Source organism: Magallana gigas, chromosome 8 (genome assembly GCF_963853765.1).
Source record: "Magallana gigas chromosome 8, xbMagGiga1.1, whole genome shotgun sequence".
NCBI classification, from domain to species: domain Eukaryota; kingdom Metazoa; phylum Mollusca; class Bivalvia; order Ostreida; family Ostreidae; genus Magallana; species Magallana gigas.
Window position 1 is genome coordinate 20,900,602 of NC_088860.1, and position 24,736 is coordinate 20,925,337.

A 24,736-nucleotide genomic window follows, 5' to 3' on the forward strand; every position below is an offset into this window, starting at 1 on the left:
TGGGATGAGTCTGCCCCCCCCCCCACTTTCGAAAAAGACCCTACGAGCCTGTGTAGATATAAATAGATTTAATTGGAAAACATAATAAATTGCATTGCATGTTCAAACGATGATGTCGATATCGACGATACAATAACACAGACGATATCGATCTTATGAATTAAAATCAAACTGCACAACGAAAATCGAAATGCACTTTACACTGTACCAACAGGCACGTAGCATCGTTTTTGAAAGTGGGGGGGGGGGGGGGGGCCAGACTCATCCAAAAAATCTTGACAAGCAAAAAAAACCAAAAAAACCAAAACACAAAAAACAGGGAATTTAAACTTTTCCAAAATCTTCAAAATCCTAATCCGGGGGGGGGGGGGGGGCTGGCATAGTATATAACTTCAATTTTACTCCTTATTTCCTTATTTTCATATCAATTCTTTACATACTCCCAAAAAAGGGGGGGGGGGCAACTCCATGATAATTCAATTTTTTATATGTAAATTAAAAAAAAAAATGTTGCTGCGAGAAAAAGTGGGGGGACCTAGCCCCCCCCCCCTGATGCTATGTGCCTGACCAAAACAATCTTCCAAATATCGACAATGACGACATCGATCTTAATTGATTATTTTCTAGTACATGAATCAAACCATAGAATTTACCGACTATAAGCTTTGATGACGATATCTTATAAATATCGAGGTCGATATCGATCATAAATATTGACATCAATTAAAGCTCTATTAATTGTCAATACATGTACATGTATGTTATCAGTTAATCTCCGCGTCAGCGAGATTCGTCGAGACTGAATTTTTTTTGACGGAAGTGTCCGTCAAAATTTTTTCAGTTTCGACGAATCTCGCTGAGATTAGTTATCAGTATGAACGCATTCAACGTTTTTAATGATAATGTAATGAAACATAAAAAATCTCATACAATATGTTAAATAACTTTGTTTTTTATTTCCATAACACAGTATCAGAATTTCTAGGAGTTATGCATATTTTTGGACAATTAGTTTTTCTCTGTATGAATGTATAGTACTTACCTTTCGAATTTCAAAACCCCTTTTCATGTAACTGTATGATTCTTGTTAAACCCTTTTCTGAGTTTGGATTACCTTAATTAACTTATGGAAAGTAATTATTTTCCATTAGGATTTATTGATACTGAAAGGTAAGTATCTGACATAAAAGGCGCGATGCATAAAAAAACTCTTGTGCTCTTTTACAATAATTTTCCATATTTTCGAACAAGATTTATATTGTAATTCAATAAATTAATGTAGGAAAATAAGGGGACCTGCATGTACATGTATCTGTTATTGTTTTAAGTTACTAAAGTTCTAATCGAGGTTACTGGTATCTACATTTATATTAAATTTTGAAAACCCCATAGTATAATGCTTATTTCGTTTCAGCTCAAGCAGAAACAAGTCTCTTATGTTCGAGTTGTCTAATTTTTTGTCACTAGGCAACGTGTTGACACGCTTCGCGGAAAGTCAGTGCGAGATCCAACATGGCTGCCAATGTTTACATGCTGACAACAATATTATAAATTTGACAATCGAGTAGCTATAATTTGTAAACAGAGGTAAATTTTATAAAAGCCCTCTAAACGTTGTATACTTTTATCACTCATTTGGTTAATTTATTTTCGATCATTTTAAATGTGTATTTTGTAACTTTTACAGATTTTACAGCATTTTTTCAATGGTTTGCTCTTTGACTCGTACATATATGTTTTGTACATGTTCAAATCTGATTCTGATAAATTATAGCAGGTGACAAATTTGGAAGGACTCTGGTGACATCATGTCAACTTTATCGGAGCACTTGCCAAAGCTGAGCCATGCAGAGTTTGAAAAGTACCCCGAACCTGTGGAGGTGCACTATAAGAGTGGCGCCAGCTACACAGGAATGGTCAGCAACCACTTGCGGTGTGGACAGGGAGTCTTCAAATGGCCCAACGGTGCTCGGTATGAAGGCCAATATTCGGAGAATGCCAGGAATGGAAAAGGTATGATTAATGATTCAACTTATTTTATAATATATATGATATATGTATTACAGTGTGACGGGATTCGTGGACAAAGCCAATAACACATTACATTTTCACAATCAGATTAATTGGAACTGGTCACAGTTTGATCCGCCAATTTGTTTATTTATTAATATATTAAAGTGCTCAGTGTACATTGTAATGTCATATTAGCAGAACAGACATCACTCCACAACATTTCTGTCAAACCAACAATTAATGCTCCGAAGCCAAAAAAATAGATTAAGCAGCTAGTTGCAGAACATTTTTTAAAATCTTTTAAACAATATATTCAGGATTTTTTAAATATGAAATGCTGAAGTTTTAATCAGATTTCAGCAAATCTCTTTTGACAAGATTTCAGTGCAATGTGAGATTCAAAATGGCGAGTATGGACAGCCAAATTAAACTGTAGTTATTATAAATATTCATGCCCACTAGGTAAAAAGTTTGTAATCTCTTAAATAGTCATTATTGTCAAATATTTGGGTCTGTGAGAGGGCTGAGTTGTCCTAACGTTATATATAACTGTAACAGAAACAAATATTATGTCTCTTCTGGGGTTTTAACTGGGGTCTCCTGGCTTACAAATCCAGCACCTACCGATCGAGCTAGTAGGAGTTCCATACAAACCTGACTCTACCACATTGTCCCCCTCCTAGGAAAGAGTCTTATTTGACTCTTCCAGAGTGCCATCACCAGAGGGGCAAAGTTCTGCATGGAGACAATCTACTTCATCCGCCAGAGAATCTCTGGCCGGGTCCTATGAATGAAGGCACCAAATGTAACAGAGACAAACATTGCCTCTGATGGGGTTTAAACCTGGCCAGTTCCTCTTGCTTTAGTCAGTGTTCCAGCACTCTACTGATCAAGCTAAAGAGTTCACCCACTAGCAAGAGCTGGTAGAAATGCCACAGAGCTTATAGTACTCGCTTTGAGTTTTAACACATATAGTGTACATGTGTGTGTGGTCATAAGTATCGGTAAGTAGAGCATTTGTGAAGGACATCAGTCTTTGGTCTTAAGTAACACTTGACACTGTGGTCAGGTCAGATCTGGTTTGATGAATTTTCTTAAACATTTGATAGTCTCGATTGATATTGGCCTTCCTCAGTATGTGGACCAACTGCTTCATTGAATCTCAAAACAAATCTTCATAATTCATGCATGTCTGTAAATTCAGACCCAATATCAGCGGCTTAATTGTTGCCGTTAAAATCCAACTTCTAATCGGGATATTTTGTGATGTACTCTTCCGTTTCATTTTTGTAGCTTGAACATCTATCTTATTATTCACTACAATTGAGCATGCACTGTTTTGATTTAGGCTTCCAATTTTTTAACCTTTTAATCAAAAGAGTCCCCATAGAATGGACACAAAAAATCAATTGGAAGTGTTGGTTGAGTAAGGAGAAAAACTGCAGATTTAGTTCAATTAATGAATAATTAGAAGGATGTCTGAGTTGCAGAATCGAAGCTAGTGAGTCACACAGATATATATCAATTTTAACTGGAACAAACCCAGTAGTGTCACTGGGACCAAATTTCTAGACATGAATTATTATAAAGGACTGTCCGAAAATTCATTGAAAATATCAAATATCAAGCTGAATCAAATGTCAGACAAGATTACGCCTTGATTAACCCTATCAAAAGTGACAGTTCATTCCTTAAATTGTCACATATGCCCTTTGGTCTGGTGAATATTCACTTCAATGAAAAATAATTGTGGGAAAAGGCAAAAGCTATAAGATGGAACTAAGACAGAGATGCAAACTGATTAGGGGTCTTGTGATATTAATTTAGCCTTTTTTTGGGGGGGGGATGTGTTTTATCAATTACATTTTTAAAAAAAAAGCATAAATTAAAATACCAAACATTTACCATACACAGTTTATTTTCAATCTGGGTTTACCTAAATATCAGTATGATGAAATATGGTTAGTTGAATTGTTTAAATGCAATGATATACAGTTAGTTAAATTGTGTACCTGTAATGATTAGAAATATATTTCATTTTTCCTCTATTAGGTTTACAAATATGGCAAGATGGGGGCCAGTACGAGGGTGAATTTTTACATGACATGAGGCATGGGGAGGGAGAACTTAAGTGGAGCAATGGAGAGGTAAGATTTCTTAAAATACTTTGTTTACTTAAGACATGAAAGAAAAATATTTATCTACAGAGTAAGGAAATTAATTTTTTCATTTTAGGGACAATGAAATCAGCAAGATTAGAGAAAGATGATGCATAACTTTTGTCAAATTTATTCATTATTGTGGTTATACCTAGTATGTATAAGATATAGATTCACAAACTTTTAAATCTAGAAATGCTTATGCAATTATTGAAAATTTACTCAAGATGAAGTGTTGTCAAATTGGTTGAAAATCATAATTGACTAATCGGCAGAATCTGTTGTCTTTTACCAACTGATGATCGGCAAATGATCGAATCAGTAACAAATTATATTAAAGTCATAAAAATGGGGCACTAAATTTTATGCTTAAAAATGGTTTGATGTAAAATATATAAGTGCTATTTGCACTTACTCTTTAAAGCTTATAGGATTATTATTAATTATAATTATTAATTATATGAACCCCATTTGCACCTTACATTGTGTCCTTGATGAAATGTATTGGACTTAATGTTACATGTCATCACATATATGGGAAAATGTAGATATTGTCAAGTACATATGTGTGCCAGTGATAAGATACCAGCTTAGTAGTACATGTTAATTGCTTTTTGCTCAAGACTTTTATTGACTATAGAAAACCTGATCAGACAAGTTACACTGTTGGTTTAAAACAATAAAAAAAAGTATTATTCTTTGAACAAAATATGATTGATTTGTGCCCCCTTTAATTTACACTAGAAAATGTAAAAAAAAATTTAATTCTTACTAGTTATTTATTGAATCAACGTGAACATGTACATGCATGCTAATATAAATACAATTAATAGCTGTCCTGGGGCTGGAACACTTGAAAAATAAATAATTTTTTCTTTTAAATGAAAAAGAAAAAATGAAAGATAAAATATATGACAGTGTTTAATCTTATTACACTGTTCTTGCATAGTTTTAAATGTTTCAAGCACTAAATTTACAAAACTGTACAAATGGCAACTGTGTATGTAATATACCAGAGAGAAATGATACGAAACTAATATACCAATAGAAACCAGTCTGAGTCGGTTACCGAAGAAGTCTAAAAATATACTATTTTGTAACCTTGAGAGAGGAGTTGGGTACGTTTTAGAAACCAGTGTGATTGAGATTTATCGAAGTATAGTCTAAAAATATATTATTTTGTAACTTGGGTTCGCTTTAGGAACCAGTATGATTGATCAAGCCTTACCGAAGTAGTCTAAAAATACGTACATCATGTTTTGTAACCTTGAGAGAGGAGTTGGGTACGGTTTAGTAGTAAAAATCTTGCTCTGTGCAACTTCTGTCATTCAGCAGGTACGCGTTTCTGGACACAAGGAGTCTATTAGTAAAACTCCCCAGGCAACTATAATGTCTGGTATTTTAGTGCCCTGTTTTGTTGTTTTGGGCCATGCTAATGATCCCCCTCATCTAGTTGGACTGGTTATACAGCCTGCTTTATTTTAATGTCTGAGTTATTGTTTATTCAAAAGCATAAACATTAGAGACCTTGTCAATTAAAGAGTTATTTATATAAGTACTGGCTTAAAGACTTAAAACACAATCACCTACAGATGAGATCATTGCCGTTTTAAGGCTTTCTTATATATAGGATTTTTTTTTCTGGGTCACTAAGAAAAAAAAGTAGTTTAATCATTATCAAAACTGCATGCTTCTCCAAAAATTTGTTGTTTATGTATACTATTAGTTTAGTTTGATCCTAAATTGTAAATACAGTATCATTTGTAGTGAGAGAAAAAATAGATACCCTTAAATTACGAGATGACAGAGCATGATGTAACACAGTGACGAAGCATGATCAAAGATGAAAAACAACAATTTTATAACATCACTGACCAGTTAAATTAAATGTTCTTCAAAGACCACTAAAGGAGAATACACAAAATCTTTTTTATTTAAAAGGTCAAGGTTAGCCAATCATTTCAAGGTCAGGGAAGGTTTATCCTTGACACATGCACTACCACCAAGTTTTGAAATATAGAAAAATTAATTGTTTTACACTGCATCAAAAAATGAGTAAATGATATGATTTTTTTTTGTTACAGACATACAAAGGAACATTCTACAAAGATCGTCGCCATGGAAAAGGAGAATACATTTGGCCAGATGGATCAAAATTCTCGGGGACATTTTTCATGGACAGAAAGGAAGGATATGGAGAGTTTGTTTTTGCCAATGGTAGTAAATTTGAGGTCAGTTTAGATATCTATTTGATATTCTAATTTTTCAAATTTTAAAAGTGTTGAATTTAATTCAAATATAAAGCATAAAATTAAGTAATTAATGTAGCACACAATTTTCTTACATGGAATATTGAAGCTGCTCCTTGATGTGAAAGATAACTAAATTTACATACTAGCCAAAATTAGAATATCATACCGGTAATTAACAAAATTTATTTTCCAATGGGGATGTAAAATGCAATATTCTTATCAACAGGGGTTGTATAAGGATGATGAGAGACTGGGACCAGGGGTCATGACCTATGGGGACAACACACAGGACATAGGTCTGTGGCACAAAGAGAAGCTGGTCAAGATCTGCACCCCGATCAGTGGAGCGTTTACCATACACGACCACAAAGAGTTTGTGTTCAGCCCCGAGGAGCATACCCTTTACATTAACATGAATGAGGAGGATAGAAAACCTGGCTCCAGGGAGAAGATGAAGAGTACAGACATATTTGATTACTTACCGGAAAACCAGCTGACTGACAAAGTGACGGACATGTATAACGAGACTTTGGACCCCGGAAGTCTGGCCATCAATCGTTCAGAGTTCAATCGAGAATTCTTCAAAGAACAGGATGGAGAGAAATCGGATGGAGACGAGAAAGTGGTAGCTATTAATCGCACCCCAGGAATGATCGAAATACAAAAGCATGTTCATCGCCATAGGAACCGAGAAAAAAGCATGTCATTTGATGTCCAAGAGGTGATGAAGGGAAGCAGGGGAGGGAATTTTAAACAGAGGGGGCCATTGGAGACAGCTTCAGAAGAACTCATCATGGCCGCCGCTCAGGGGGATGTCAAAAAGGTGGAGGATCTTCTGACATCTGGAAAAGTCCATCCTGATGTCGCAGACAAAAACGGTCATACTGCACTCATAGGGGCCAGCGTAAGTCATAGAAGCCGAAAATTGAATTCATTGATATTGAAGATGTTATGTAAAAGATGTTTAAGACTAGACATGTTTAGAATTTATTGTCTTTACTATTTGGGTTTTAAAAGTTCAGAAACTGTGATACTTAGTTTAGCATTTAAAATTAAGACACTGTTTCAGGCTAGTAGCTTTATAAGTATATTGCTTATCTTTGTTATATCTACTTCTTAACAGGTAAATTGGCAGACTGATGTCATCAATGTGTTACTGAATAATGGTGCCAATGTAAACCAACTCAATGATGAGGGATGCTCTGCTTTGTCTGCTGGCACTATTTTCTTCTACCCTGTGGAGGGATTTAGGTAAAAGTACAATGTACATCGATATCTCCAATTCCCATTTTTGTATTCTAATTGCTACTCATTTTTGAAACGTGGATGAATAAAAATAATCTTTTGTTTGAATTCCAGATATAATATAGCAGAAAGATATTTAGATGTACCTTCATCGCCTGACAAAAAATCAGTAAATCGTAGTAAAGCAACTCCCTCTAGAAGCAAGTCAAATGCAAGCCCAACAAAACAGAAAACAAAATCCTCCCTCAGTGAGCCTCTTTCTAGTCGCAGTACCTTAGAGGACAAACGAGGTATCAGCCCTGATGGTGGATACCCTCAAAATGACAACAAGCCCCAGGTTCGTATCATGGAGCCCGGGGCTCAGGAGGCAGGTGAGCAGAATGAGGAGACAGATGTGGCCAATGGGGACACTCAACCGAGGAGCAAGGATGACCCAGATAGCGCGGATTTTGATTCTACGGCCACGTTACATGATTACCACATTGAGGTTTCGGAGAGAATGATAGAAAGGTGTGCCACTCAGCTCAGCACCAATGAGAAGATTGTCGGAGGCAGACGGTCAAACAACAGCGCTGATCTTGGAAGAGTCAGGCATCTTGCAATCATGAAAAATGAGTAAGAGTCTTTTGCTCCATAGATCAAATGCCAAAAGCTTCAGTCACCCATTTTATAATATGAGGCACTACTTTGCTCTACAGTCAAAACCTCAATGCATATTAACATAATTGATCTTTTTTGTAACACTAAAGATACATGTACATGTACAATAGACTTGAATGATATTAGTCAAGTAATGGGTCAAAGACAGACATTCATTTCAATCAAGGTCATTTAAAAATAAAGTCAATGTGTCATTTCAATAAACCATTTCAAAGATTGATATCCATTCTGATTTTTAAATTTCTGATAAATGTGAATTATTTATTTCTTTTATTTCAACTTTTAGGCGAGAGAGAATGAAGAGCACCTTAGATTTATTGTTAAAGAGAGGAGCGGATCCCAATGCCTCAGGGGTGCCTATGCCAGTTCTCTTCTTTGCAATAAAATCAGCTGATGTGGAAGTGGTGAAGACTCTACTGGAGAAGGGAGCATCCACAGCCATCACCCTTCCAAGAGAGGTAAGGTCATGATGAACCTGTATGTGATATTTAGTGTATAGTAAAATTTGAATATTGATTGCCCCTTTAATAATTTAGACTTTTAGGCAGTAGATTTTCTATGCAATTAATTGGTATGCACCTCATTAGGATGGCCAAACTGACTACTCTTATGCTTAATAATATTCATTAGAGAATCAAGAAAGAAAAATATAATTAAAGGTGGAAGTGAGAGATAGCACTTAAATCAGCTTCTGTCAGAAGTTTCAGTACTTTGATTTTTGCAAACTTTTTGTGAGATTAAATATAAAATTTTGATGTGTTACTTGTAGAAGGGAGGTCTGGCCCCTCTACACATTGCTGCAGCTATACCCGGGGAGGAAGGGGTACAGATAACAGAACTTCTCCTGGAGGTGGGGGCCAACCCTGACGTCATGGCGGCAGAAGACGACTCATTCCTCAACAGGACTTTGGTACTTAAACATTACACAAAATGTTGAAACTCATCTTTTGATGATTTTTTTTTTAAATGTAAAATTTGAAAAAAAAATTGAATTTATGTTAACATAGATACCCTTGATAGTGTTCATAGTGTTATAAATCCTTTATCATTTACAATTCTTATTAGACGTACACAGCACACGCATGTATTAAAAATCAAATTCTGTTTATGGCTGCACTTGTATTACTGTAAGTTTCATATTTGATAATTTTAATGTATCATGAGCTTTGATTGGTTTACACAGGAGGAGGAGTGGTCCAAAGATGTCATTCTGCCAGAGAGTCAAGAGTTGTTAGGTGGGCGTACACCATTGCAGATTGCATGTGCTAGAGATGACAATTATAAGGTACCGAACACATGAAGATTATACCTCTTGAATTTATACCACAGGGGCACTGCTTCTTTATATTTATAAGTAATAGGAGAAGATTTTTATTTTAATTTTGAGGTGCAAACAAATTTGAATTTTTCGTATTGTCTGATAAAAGAAAGATGGTTCTTACGTCACAATGTACAAATAAAACTTACATTTTAGTCATGCCAGTAAATGTTTCTCCTTAGTGTCTAATATACAACTCAAGTCCCTAATCATTGTCACAAGCCATTGGTTTTCTATCCAGTCTATGCCCAAGTTTGTGGACATATATTCGACACAAAACCCTTGGTTTGCAATGAAGGTTTCTGAATTGATATTCAATAGACACCATGGATGTTAATCTCTGGTTTCTATATATCATAATACTATTAATTTTTAAAAAGTGTACATGTATTTCATTTTGAAAAGTTAGCTTTGATTCAAATACAATGTATTAGAATTAAAGAAATGATTTTTATCCTGTTTTGACACAGAATGCCTGTCGAGTGGTACATCTGCTGTTGGAGCACCAAGCCAACCCTAACCTCCTGTGTAATGGATTCTCTGCCCTGGCTCTGTCCATTGCCAGCGGCAACGACCTGGTAACGAACCAATGTGGAAATCTTAAAACCAATTGCAATTTTCAAAAAATGTTACAGATAATTTAAATTAATTTTATATATCTTCACTTACATGCAAAATCAAGCTTATATATTGTCATTCCTTGAGTACCGATATTTTTCAGGCTATTGATGAACTTTTGACCTATAACTGTGACCCCAGTTTACCTTTGACCCATGGAGTAGGCAGTGCCTTGTGTGCTGCAACATCAACAGAATACGAGTACAGACGAAAAAATATCAATCAAAGACTGCATCTTGTAAGCATTTTCATTTTTAAAAAAACATTCAGAATTCTGTAGACATGAAGGATTAATTCTCAACACATTAAGGAAAGGTTTCTCAAATCAACATAGACTGGTTTAATCTTTAAAGTTGTAACATTCTTACAAAAGTACATGCAAATATGAAAATTAACGACAGGAAAAATAGCAATTAGGAATAGCCGTTGGGCTATGAGCTTTAACAAATAAATCTTTCATTATAGATAATTAAACAAGACATTTGGTCTCCAAGTTGTGACCTACTTTCATCAAAAAATAGTTACGGGGTTAAAGAAACCTAAATATTGCAGTTACTTTATTTTTTTTAAGAAATGGGAAAAGCAAATAAAAAGATCTATTTTGCATGCATGCTTTTTTTCTAGATTGATAAGTTAATCAAAGCTGGAGCCAACATTTTGTCACCTATTCCAATTGGACCCAAGAGAATCATTGGAACCGCTGTAGACTATGCCTACTACATGTTCAATCAGGTAAGCATACAAGTCAAAGGTCAACAGAGGAAGGTATTGTGGGAATAGTCACATGATTTTTCACAGATTTATATTTTTTGATGATTTATACATATCTGTAGCACTATTTTTTAAAATTATTCATTTATCAAAATTTTATTTTCTTTATCCTTATGAACACAGTGTATAACTCCATTGGTAAAGTTTTTCTGTTTGTTTGAAATTTTGATTATGCTTTAAAATTTCGTTGCATGATTTGAATGAGCATGTGTAATGGAGGCATGATTTATGATGATTATCTTGTACATCAATATGTGGTTTTTTTGCAAATTGTTTGTTTGTTATTTAATCACATTAGGGATTTAAATTTAGTGCAAATATTTTTGTTAATGTGTATTATTTCGAATGCATATATATTTTGATTTGATTTGTGCACTTCACCTAGGATCGTCGTATATCGCACATGCCCTTTCACGCTCTGTCGCACAGTGAGCGGGCTACTTACCAGGCTAGGAAGAAACTGCTGGAACATATTGGTAACATTTTAAGAACCAAAGCAGTTGAAAGAGAGAAAACGCGCATGGATGACGAAATCAGTTCTGGAAGGCGAAGTAAGTATTGGTTGAATGAGATTAAATATTGATTTGATGAAATGTTCTAAACATCTTGATAATTGGTTGTATTTTGAAGCAGAGACATTTTACATGCAACAGACATTTTTTTTAAAAGTTGAAAATAAATTTTGACAAATTAGTAGCATACAGCATATTTTTAATTTTTCATGTTAAACAGTTTTATTAACATCTTGCATTAAATGGATGCATTCTTATTTCTACTTTGAAAATTTGCTTGCAAATTTTTTAAATTGCACCTTAAGTTAAGGTTTAACTAAGATTTTAAATGACATAACTGACCATAAAATCAAGTTCAGTCACATAACTGTAAAAGTTTATGCAGGAGACTCAAGAGTTCCTGTAAAAAATGTGATGAGAGAATATAACAGTTTCATTGATACGTCAAAAAAATATATATATATGCAGTACATATATTATAACTACTTGACTCAGGGACTTTAAATTATCTTTCTAATTCATGATAACCAACAGAAATTAATTTTTTTTTTAACTCTTGAATAACGCACCAATGAAAAGTACTCCCTTTATTGGCAGAAAATTAAACTTTTTAAGACAATTTTTAGACAATTGAACTGAATCCTTTATCTCTGTTCAAAACATTGTCATTGGATGATTTTGATAGGTAGAAGCCCCAGTCCTGGATTTGTCTACATTGGAGCAGGGGCCCCTCTACCCCCTGATGCCAAGATTCCCAAGTCCCTCAAGGGAATGGATATGGGAGCAGGGGAAATGGCAAAAGTCACTTTTGAGTCCAATGATCCCAGTGTAGGACGAGGGTTTCCGGAACGCGAACCAGCTAATCTTCCGGCCAGGTAAAAGAATCCTATTTTGCAGAATGAGTCATATATGTCTATAGAAATCCCTTTGTATATATATATTGTATCCCAATATATTTCTAGTTCACAATACCACAGATATATAAAAAAAAATTCTGAAAAAAAGATAAGTTCTTATATCAGGATAAATTGTCATGATTATGGCTTTCATGATAGTCTGTTTAAAGATACAAAACGTATTTGATAACAAAAACAGTTCTGCCTATTTGGTTTATTGAGTTGTCACTTATCATATCAGTTTCTGTTCCTTAAATTAAATAAGTCATGCATGACTGTTTGTATTTTTTCCTCCACGTTTGCTATGTTTTAATATAATGTGTTACCCAAGAGCACTTTTGAATGATAGCTTCCAGGTATTCACATTTTCCCTTTTGTGTTTATACATTGTATATGTATGTATCCACAATTTTGCACATTATTTTAACACAGAGCTTTGCATTCACATGCTAGCCATTTCCATGTTGAGGAAATCGATGTGGTACGCTTGACTGCTTCTGCACAGAGGAAAGCAGCCACACAATCTCGACTCAAGCCTAAAAATAACTTCCTTGTCAGGTTTGATGGCATTAAAACTCTCAAATCAGTGGCCTATGGCCTGCCTTAGCCAGACATATTATTCATTTATGTCATAGGTTAATTGTAGGCATTTCAGCACCCCCAGAGAGAGAGAGACAGAGAGAGACATAGACAGAGATAGAAAAGAGAAATTATTAAATTGCATGAAACAATGAAAAATGGATTTTACCTTCTTTTTTCAAGTATTTTGGTACTAAAAGTAAAAACTGTCTAAAGTAAAAATTTTTAATTTCTTATTGACAAATAGATACTGTGTAATGATTTCCAATTAAGGCAGTTATTTGGTTATAAAATTTGTATAAAAGTGAATATACTGTTTGATTGAAGATGTCTGGCTAAGACAGGTTCTGTATAATAGTTACTGGTAGACAGGCACCCCTACATTTTCATAACCACAATGTTTTTGTGGTTGCCAGATTTTTAGAATGGTAGGTCTGCAGTGGTAATGGTTTTCTCGTCTTTGTTGAAATTTTTAGTTTTTGGAAAGGGGGAACTTTCTATAGAATAGTTACTAGTTGTTACAAGGTCCTGCGTAGTTTAGCTATTAGTTTGAAGTAGACAAAGGTGTTTGGGATATCATGATTCTATCCTAACTTTCATTCTGTATCCATCATCAAACTTTAAATTCAATTCGTTACAATTTAATACCCCCTCCCAGCCCCGCCCTAACATCATTCAATGTTGCAAGTGGTTTTATTTTTATTTCCACTTGCCCAGCAAATTATGAAACTTCACAATTGCTTTGCCATGTAGAAAATGTCTATCCATTCATACATATGTAAGCTTTAGTACTTTTGTGCATTGCATTATCCATATACAAACCCTCTTCTTTTCCACAGCAGAAATTACATTGAAGAAATGATTGACATTTAGATAACCTCTGACTGTTGATATTTGATCTCTATATTGTAAGAAGCCAGCCAATTTTGTTGCAGCCTCGAATTTGTTCGTCATGGATCACTGACTTCGCTTCAGAGCTCTTTTCACTGGAACCCTCTGCACGTAACTTTTTCTGTGACTAACCAGTCCTTCAGTGTCTCTGTCTTTGCGTGCTCAAACTGTGCTCAAACATTAACCTTGCCATTTCTTATTTAATTCTGCAACATCAAAGATTAAATACTTATATAGGTGTTGGTGCAAAAAGCAATGATTTTCTACGTCAATATGGACATACATGCAATTAAGTGAACATTTTTTCAGTGTAAAATGAATTTTATCTGGGAATCTTAATAAGGTTAAATGAATATTTGAGATTCACTCCTTCAAGATTCAGCGAAAAATCAAAGTTTGTGATTTAGATTCTAGTACATTCAGTACTTTGATTTTTAAAATTATGATAAATGATTGATTTTCCTGAAAAGTAAAGATATATAGAAAGTAATGTTAATGTATCAAATGTTTGAACTTGTGAATATAACAATCAAACTAACTGTCTGCTAGTTTACTAAATGAATCAGATTTTATAGTTACATGAGTGGATTTTTTATTTAATTTGATCATGCATTAATCTTTTTTCTAACATTTATTTCAGAAAAATTGAATTGTATTACAGAGGATAAAAATTGCTTACATTTTATTCATTATTGTTGCAGATTAAAAGCATGAAAAAATAGAGTATCAATTTGCTGGTTGTCTTCATATGCTAATAAATGCAATTATATGTTTGACATTGTTTGAAATTAATTTCTATGTCCAACAATTTTGGAAATTAAAAAAAATGAAATCAACAAAAACCAATAATTAATTCTGATGAACTTTTTGATTTGCAGGAAGCCTCTGTTTAAGTACTGCTATGAATGCGGTCGGTCAGTAGGCGTCCGTCTGTCTGCTTGTACCAGGTGTAAGGAGGTGTACTACTGTGGAAAGTCCTGTAAACTGGCAGCCTGGAAGGCCAGACATAGCGAAGAGTGCATCAGGGTCGGAGGTCAGTATAACAGGTCAAGGTCATGACCCTTAAAAATCTATAATACTTTGCTTAAATACCAATTAATTTGATGTATTATTTATTCATTTCCTTTATTTAAATCTTTCATTTTTTTTTGGTTAATATTATTATAATGGTTTAGTTCAAGTGCATTATTTAGATATTTTAGAAAATTGCTTACTTGGCAATAGGTAAAACTCTCTCAGTTTTAGAATTTCATGAAGGAAAATGAGAGCTTATAAATATGTAGTGCATTTAGAAAACAATATTCTGATATCTAGGCATCAATGTTCTGCTGGCTACTGTTATTTTTTGGTGTTACAAGGTACATAGACTCTAAATAAAATTCTTTATCAAAATCCCTTTCACTCAGTTAATAAGCAAGGATCAAGATATATGATAGTTTTATTGACATTTTGATATTTTCACTTGTTATATATTAATCATTGATTCATCAAAATAAGTATAAATTTTAAGAAAAAATACATTATATTGTAAAATGACAACATCCATATTATATTCACCAAAACAACAACCTTGTATTGATGAGAAAATGTTTATGCATGTACTAAGTATGTAACAGATAAGTAATGGTACCACTATTGGTATAAATGCTGCATCATATATCATATTAATAAATCTGTGACCTCAATTAAAAAAAAACGTGTTGCAAGTTTTACATATATATTGCGTCATTCACAGGTATGTTCAGTATGTCTTAGATATATATTGCGTCATTCACAGATGCGTACAGTATGTACAAATGTGTATGTATATTAAATTTGATGTCCATGTGTACATGTCCTTTGTGAATCCTTTACCAGGTGTCGCGTACAGTACATGTTTGTCATGGGACGAAGGTAGAACAAAGCCGCAGGTTCAAATTAACTGCTGGGTGACATCTAACGGCAAAGGCAAGGCGGCCGCCTCTAACTTCCTAGATTATTAGCTTTCGCTTCTGTTTTATATTTATTCATATAGTCTCACACACACACGCCGCTCTCTGCTATATACTGTAAGTGTGAAGTGGTGGTAACGGGGACCGTTCACGACGTATCAAATTACTGCACCACCTGGCATAATGCCAATTTCTCTACGTATTATGATAGCTATTATCTTTCTTTCTCTTGGCACAGTACTATGGTTTGGCCTTGATGTAGTCGACACACAATTTTTTAGAAGGATTTTTTTTTTCTTCTCAGTAGATTTTTTAAAGTTGGTTGTTTTTTGTTTCCAGGAAAAAAGATTTGGGGGCATAAGAAAAGTATGTGCTCACATTTGCATGTCAGAAATGTATTGGCATGACGCTATTTAGTAAAATATATTAATAGGTGGTAAAATGTTTAGTCAAAATTGATATATATAGGTGACTGGTGTTTGCATGTGTATACTGTAAATTCCTTATATTACGCGAGTACTTAATTCCGCGACCCCGCTGGTTTGTATCAAATCGCGAGAATATGAAATCGCGAACGTTGAACTTTGCTATTTATTTCTTATAGTTCTCAACTCTCAGAAAACAATGGCGAGATTTTAAAATCCGCGAAGGGTGCTTCTCGCGATTTTACGCAAAAATAAACTCCTCACCTTTAATTAGGAATTTACAGTACTACGGTAGAGCAAACCACTGGTAAGTTAGGGATGCCCATTTCCAAAGCAATAAGCACACCATACAATTATGTATACAATTTGTACCTAGCTCAGGAATATTTTATGGTACATGTACAATGTTATGCCAGTTTCATGGGATTTTATTTCAGCATCATATTCAGGAATGTATTTTATATATAGCTATAGCCTCATAAAAATCATCATTCAGTGGTCCTTTCAGTTGAATAGCATACAAAAGAGCATTCTTTCATCAATAAGTTTATTTCCCTTGAGAATGAGAAGACATATTGCTTTGCAATGGGTAGTTGGCTCCCTACAATTTTCGTACACATATTAAAAGTGGCAAGTGGATGACTCCTTTAAAAGTTCTTCTGAAAATTTCAAAGGTCAGCAAACGACATAACCATTCCAAATATGTCCATGCAATACCCTAGGAGTCATACTTTAATTTCATCAGACTTCATAAATATTGTCAAGTATAAACTTATAGGTTCTCCTACTAATCCTGTCAATTTAGAACTCCGCTCCAACTTGAAGAAAGTTGGCATCATAACCCCAGCCGTGAACATGATGACGGCCAAGCGTAAGTCAATCTGAATCACTTGAACGTTTTCCAATCTGAGCTTACTAAAGATGACAAAAGTTTCCGATTTTCTGGCTGTTTTCTGTTCATTAGGAAAATTCCAATTTCAAATATGTTGGTAACAAGCAGCTGATCTGAATCTAGACCAGTACGAGATTCTTTTTTTTTTTTTACCTGTATGTATTATGATGATTGATGTTAAAATAACTTTTAAAAAGTGTGGCTGTCTCCAAAAATAGACAAAAATGACTGTAGTATATGCTTTTGTCATTGTTACTGATGCAAAATTGAGATGCACATTTGAAAAAAGTAGCACCACCTAATATCTTGAGATACGAGTTTCAATTAATGGTGCTTTGAACAAGGAGTAGTTTCTGCAAAGCACCTTGTTGTTACCACTTTCCACAACTGTTTCAGTCTTTTGCAACATATTCTGCTTCATTGAGAAAAAAATAAGTAAAACTTGGAAAAGTTGATCTTATGAATTTAAGCATTTGATAGCTAAGTCTTCAAACAAAAAGGGAGGGGACTTTATTCTAAAGAATATACTCTAATGTAGGATGTACGTTACATGTTACTGACGGGCATAATTTGTCAACATAGACTATGCAATCTTACATAGTAAACTTAGCATAATTGCAACTCATTCTGATTTCTCTACGATACCTTGAAATTGTATATTTTTAGTCAACTATTGTAAGAGTTATGTGTGATTAACCTTGAGGTCAAAGTTCATCCATTATGTATTTTAAGTTAGAATTATTATAATTATCTTTTACAGGTCTTCTGTGTATTTTCTTGAGTGCAATCTACACTTTTATATATGCACTTGTGTTTGTTACTAATGCAATCATTGCAATAGCCTATGTATTGGGATGCATTAAACAATTGGAAAATGGTTGTTTTTACATTAATAACAGCTAGCCTTTAATCAGGGAATTTTATTAACAAGTGTGTTATTCATTGTGTGGATTTATATAGATTTTACCTAATAAAAATTTTCACAACACCTCTTCAGCAATAAACGTACCAGGTATATTAAGTTCACAGTGAAATTATCTGTATATATTGAAAATAGGTCTTTTACAATATTAAGTGTAATTGTGTAAACATTAGTAAAATATTGATATGAAAATTAATTCTTACACATGAAGTGTTTTGGTCGAGAAAGATCTTTTTTCCAGTTAAATAATCTTTTTTTAAATTTATTTTGAAATTACAAATGGAAGTCAAGAAAACTCCTTGCAAAGCATAATGACTGACTTTTAAAAATATGAAAGTACTGCAGGTATTTAAAGTAATTTATGTAGACTACGTGTAGGTAAAATGCCCTGAAAAAATATGTTTTTTGCTTGTTATGTGTTTAACTAAATTAGCACTTGGTGGTAGAGCAGTGCATCATACCAATCAGATAAGGTTGAAATATATTTGCACAATTTGAAAAATTATAAATAAAAGCCTAGCCATGACAAATTATATTTTGTTGCAGTTTTTTCCTTACCATTTTTTCCATCATAATTATTAAAAAAAAAAAAATTATCTTGGAAGAAAATTGATGTCATGAATATTCATCATTTGTTATTTCTAATGAATTAGGGAGGTCCCGTAGTCCAAGCCCTTCGGGACGCCGAGCCCGGAAGGACATGAGCCCCACCCCAGCGACTGAGATCAAGGGCAAGAAAACCACGGTGCCAGAACTCACCAAGGGCAAACAGACCATTAATGTAAGTTCTTGTCTGTTTTAAGGGGGGGGGGGGGGGGGGGGGTTATTGCAAATAGAATAATTAGTTAATATTTATGTAGTTAAGAAGATGTTTTAATTAAAGTTCTTGGAACTTAATTGAACCCAATCCTGTTGTTGATACTAGCATCTGATTAGTTCATGAACAATGAGATATGTTCAAATTTACCAAATTTTATCAAATTTTGTGCCTTAAAGATTTTGATAATGTCTGTTCATGTATCAGTGAAGGCACTTTAGAAAATGCTAAATATTGTGTATATAATTTTCATATAATTGATAAATTCATTTTTAGACTACCAAAGATGTTCGATTTGAAAAGGTAGATGGTCAACTACTACTATAATTAAGGATAATGTTGCCATCCAATCAAAACAATTTTTTAAATTTTAAACCATTTTTAGCCTGGGTTGATTTCTTTAACTTTACAAGATGGAGAGATTGCTGGTGAAGGGATACAATTAGCTTTTTGATTAATGCTGGTTTATGCATATACCTCAACTAAACATTTGTTATCATTTTATGTAAATATCAGCAATGGAACAATTCCATATTGCATACACAGTTATGAACTGTGTATATTATATAAATAGTGCCTGTTTGGGAGGGTAAAAGTTGAAATTGACACCCCTTGAAAACCATTGTCAACCGACGCGAAGCGGAGGTTGACAATGGTTTTCAAGGGGTGTCAATTTCAACTGTTATCCTCCCAAACAGGTACTATTTATTTTGTTATACTGAATGTCTTAATTTTAAAGAAAACATCACCGCTTTTAGATAGGAATAACGTGAATTCTAAGGCGAACCGTACGCGCATGATTTTCGCGCATGTAATATTTCGTAATGTTACCCGTATATATTATTGTCACCCTTGAATATCCTAACATACTAGTCTTCTACTCATTGACATGGGAGTCTCTCAAGGATTTTGAAATTTCAAGTAACAAAATCAATGTTTTTTAAGTTCATTGCATTAATGTGAAATTAGATACTGTAAACCAACTTTAATTTGCGATTACTTTATTTCGTGAAATACTAAAGATAAACTGGTTTTCGGTGATTTGTTTTCGCATTTATGGTGTAGATTTCCTGGACAAAGAATACTAGAGACATTTGATAACTGGTCTTTGTTGAGAAATATTCGCAAAGATGAGCTAGGCTCTTGCGAACCTCATGAAAATTTCTTGCATGATGATAAAAGTTAATTTACAGTACATGTACTAGTAATTAAGATATCTATCAAGAACTAGTTAGTTATAGTGTGCTGATGTGCTTTCAGGTACAATAAGGTCGGTCAAGCAAGGTGAAGTGTTGTTCTTCATGCATACATCACCCTTGAAACAAGAGTTATTTCCCCTCACAATCCACCTTTACATCCCTCTGACCCAGAGTTATTTTTGCATGCTATTCTTGTTGATTGTAATCATGCAGATTTTCCATTCACCTGTTTTGAATCTTGTTCGAATGTCACTCATTGAATCATGATCTAAATCTAATTGACTCAGATACTTTATCTTCAAAATTTGATTGCACCTGTATTTCAGAGATCTGTGTTAGCAGAGTGAATGTTAGCAAAAATTTCCTTCATGAAGATAGGGAATATCTGAAAGTGCGAACTCTGCTATTGGAACTTGTGAAAATTGAATTTTGAATTCTGATTAGATTGACTTCATTCATCTCTTTCCCCTTTCCAGTGAACTTAATTTTAAACAAATTAAATGATGTCATATTTTATAGATGCATGTTGGTATTTGGGTTTAATCTACTTTTTGAATTAATTCTTGTATATGTAGGGTTATTATAAATTCTAATTATAAAACTCAATGAAATTCTTTAATAACAAATTTTCAAAGTCTTGGTGATAAAGGGGTTATGGTTTCCTTCACATTTTCTGGACCTTTTTACAAGACATATATGCATGGAATGAGTCTTGGTTGAACCCATACCCCCACAATACATTGTACTGCTGAAATAACTCCAAGAAACAGAGACTTCCAAAAGATCTACCCAATCCCAAACCCAAAACTTTTGCTTAACTTGTCATTGTTAATGAATTTAATCTTAATGATATTCTATAGTACCCAGTGCATATACTGTACAGTAATTGAGTACAGTAATTACGTTGTATCAACACTGTGCTCATGGTTTCAGGTGAGAGTATTAGTAGTAGAGTCAGCCGAGGGAGATACGGTATAAAATGTACTGTAAATGTCCTCAGCAGTTTTTGCGATTTTGAAACGTGCATGCATGGCCTTTAGAGATGGGGATTGGGAATGTGGGGGGGGGGGGGGGGGGGGGGGGGTATAATGCTTTTGCATGATTTGTGTGTTGAGAAAGCTGAGGGTACTCTTTCCATGTTTTTTAAAGATAGGAAGAAATTTTTGATTGGAATTCATTCAGTTAAGGTTATATTTGTTTAGAACAACTTGGATCATACATATATTATTTTGATTATTTAGCAATTTCTGGGAGCTCATTCTTAATTCCTTGAAATTGCCATCTTTACTGATTTGCTTCCTATCATTTTCATGCAGTTTGATGCTGTGTAGACATGTATTAACTTCGTTGTTTTACTTCATTGTTAGAATCTTTTTATTTTGTGTGTGTTTGTACATGTATGTTTGCATATATACATCTTGAATCACATATATATAATGTCCATCTTATAAGTTATCAAACTGAGTTATGCTTATATAGAGTGATGTTAGCTGTTTTTCTTGCAGTTTGTAGAACAATTTTTACAAATACATTTGTATATTTTTTCCAGGGATTATTTTACTTTTATTTATAAATTACCTCCACTTTTACCTTTGCTTAAAAGAAATAGGATTTGGCATATTTTTGTGAAAAAAAAAATCAGAACTAAACTAAAAGTACATGCATGACTCCCAGGCTTTTTTAATGCACTAAAACAGAGAATTTAAAAACCATAAATTATATAAAGATTTATGTTTCTTTTGTTATTTGACAAATAGATATAATAAAGATTGTGTATTGAATTTCAGGTGCCCTTCAAAGGGAACAGTAAAAGTGCTAAAGGACCACGTGGTGCACATACAGAGGAACAGCGGAGAGTGCAGTCAGAAAAAATGCGACGGCACTGGAGCCCGCCCCCTGGGGTCAAAGTTGACAATTATAGTTTTGTCTGATGTTATTTTATATCTATATTCATATCCAAATTATTTTTCTATTTTTTCAAATCATGTTGAAAATGCTCATTTAATTTTCATCAAATTTGTTATAATTTGAATCAGGATTTGAACTTCTATTGTTATTGTATGTGATTGTAAAGTTGATTTTTTATTCTGTCATGTAAATTTTTAAGTTTTTGTTTTTAATTTTCATTTCAAATGTATCATTCCATTTTCTGATTTGTTCGGGATTTTTTCTTGTTTCAGAGAGGTTTTGAGGACTTAAGATGAATAAGAATTGTATTATTTTTAAGAGAAATGAATGAAATTCATCTTTTTTTTCAGTTGTTGGAAAGTGAAGATGCGATGGCAATGCTTGTCTACTCATAAAACCTTTTAAAAAACATAATTATCTATGTCAATGATTATATTTTCACTAACAAAAAAAGATGTTTATTTTTATAAATAGGTTTACTTTGTACATTGTACAAGAGGCAAGACTTTAGTCAATTTTTATTTGCTCAATCGTCAAATCTGTCATTTATGTAGAACATGTTTTGAGCTCAGTCTTTGTTTAAACTGTTAATGTATTAGTCTTGTTAAAGTCAGAAAAAAAGTAAATGTTCCAGTAGTCGTTAGCACCTGTGTGCCATTTTACAGTCAAGAAAAATTGCTCAAACAAAATCTAAAAAAAAGTTTATGATATAATTCGTAATTAACTTGCATGCAAATAGGTCTATCTGTACGTGTAACTTCAGATTTTTATGTTCTGTCGAGTTGAAATAATTTGATCAGAGGATTTTGATAATAAGGATAAAAATTGTTAATAAATGTTTCATTATCATATACTTGTAATTAATACCTCAGTATCTTTCAATAATTCATATCTTGAGTGAAATTTCATATCATTTCTTCAAATTGGTATTTTTTTTTAGTATGTAAATTAGTTTGTATTTATGGTAATCATGTTTTGAGGCTTCTTTCATTTCGTTTATACAGTTTTAGGTGTTTTATTTTAAACAAAGGAAGTACGTGTATATGTTATTCAGGTTTTCATTTCAAACTTAATCCTGCTGATTTATTCCTATGCAGAGTCTTAGAGAAAATTATGTATTCAGATTTACTGTTTGTACCATATGGGATCAAAGAACAACACTTGGGGCAAAAACTCCATGTATAGGACCATTTTTGGTCAAAGTTTTCATGAGCCCTTCCCCCTGTACATTTATGCAAGACTTGATGCTCTGCAAATGCTTATATTACCTAATACTGCTGTAAAATTACTGAGGCAAAAATTTTTCTCATTATACTGGTAATTTACAATCATTTAATGTCAATATTGTGTCTACATGAAATCATATTGGAACAAATGGTAAAGTGTGCAGTTTAGTACTTTGTGCCTCTGTGTGTCAAATATATTTTTCTATATTGTCTTTGATGATGATAATGATGATGATAATGCTGCTGAAATTGTTTTGTTGTGGTAGTTTGGTTTTAGTTTTTGTTTCTTAGTGGATGCTATCAATGTGATAGAAAAATTGATGCTTGTTGTTGGCGATAACAATTTTAACCAGGCTTTACACAAGTCATTTTGATGTGACTTAAGTAGAAATTTGGCATGTCAAACATCGTTATCTTAAATATTATGGATTTTGTGCAAGTGAGATTGAAGTCCCAACTGTTATTTCTTTATGTAATTTTACCTCTTTGTCTTGGATCCTTTCATATTCAGAATATTTGTTCTTAATGAGGTCGAGATAACAAGGTTTAACTGTAATTGCATATCATGGTGGTATATTTATTGGCAACGTTCTGATGAAAAATTACTTGCAAAGATGTAAACGTTGGTTTGCATACTATCTGATATAAACTGATTTTCATAACTTTTTTCCACCCTTTTTATCACAAACAAATAAATTGCTTAATTGAATCAAAGATAGATTATATATATTATCTGTACACTACTGTAGTTATACAAAATCATTTCCACATTTTCTTGCCTTCTTTTCCGTTTTATACAACATGTGCCTTTTATTATTACTGATGCCAAATCAAATATAAAGATTACATACCTAACACTACACTTTTGTGTAATATTAAGATCACTTAAATTTTGGAGGTTGTACTGTAATGTTCACCTTTGACCTTTGTCAAACTCGCACTATTTCTGCATTTTCTTCTATTTATAGTTGGAGATTTTTGGGATGAATAACCATAGTAAAGATACATTGTATACGTAGAAGCTATTTATTGTTTATGTGAAGAACATCAGATAACAGTGGTTAATCTATATTTTAGTCAATGTTTCTGTCAACAACAAACAAAGTTGTCATACTGTGATATTTATTATTTTTTGTGCATTTATGTCTACAGTTTATTATATTTTAATATAAAAAGATATTTTTTTATTGAAAGATTTATTCCACTTGATGATTTGTTTCCACAAAATAAAGTGTGGTTCTATTTGAGGCTTTGTTTTCTTCTTTACTTATACGTGTACATGTATTTCAGAAAAATGTCACTGTAAAACATGCGTTTATCTAACCCAGACCCCCAGCTTGATAATTAGCATAAGATTGTCATGGTGCAAGTTTAATTAAGTTCTGAAGTGTGTGGGACCCAACTCACTTTAACCATATCTTGTGGTGGACTTAAACACCCCCCCCCCCCCCCCCCATGCCCATGATAACTTTAAAGCAGTTTAATAATTTTCTCCAGAAAGG

General features: G+C 33.4%; 1 protein-coding gene across 16 annotated transcripts; it reads left to right on the forward strand.

The window, feature by feature from the left end:
- The first annotated feature begins 1,469 nt into the window (after positions 1-1,469).
- LOC105333796 (ankyrin repeat and MYND domain-containing protein 1) lies at positions 1,470-24,482 on the forward strand. 16 transcript variants are annotated; one of them, XM_066069522.1, is made up of 21 exons: positions 1,470-1,587; positions 1,775-2,013; positions 4,066-4,160; positions 6,257-6,403; positions 6,651-7,328; positions 7,548-7,675; positions 7,784-8,284; positions 8,616-8,787; positions 9,099-9,239; positions 9,513-9,614; positions 10,118-10,225; positions 10,369-10,503; positions 10,890-10,997; positions 11,422-11,587; positions 12,234-12,423; positions 12,877-13,002; positions 14,793-14,947; positions 15,772-15,861; positions 18,738-18,865; positions 19,178-19,204; positions 21,888-24,482. In XM_066069522.1, the coding sequence occupies exons 2-21, from the start codon at positions 1,809-1,811 to the stop codon at positions 22,029-22,031; spliced, it is 3,546 nt and encodes a 1,181-aa protein (XP_065925594.1). In that variant the 5' UTR covers positions 1,470-1,587; positions 1,775-1,808; the 3' UTR covers positions 22,032-24,482. The 16 variants fall into 16 exon arrangements, with proteins under 16 accessions (XP_065925594.1, XP_011435270.3, XP_065925600.1 ...); XM_011436968.4 differs by lacking the exon at positions 19,178-19,204 and adding an exon at positions 21,034-21,072; XM_066069528.1 differs by having other exon boundaries at positions 15,772-15,807.
- Positions 24,483-24,736: the final 254 nt, after the last annotated feature.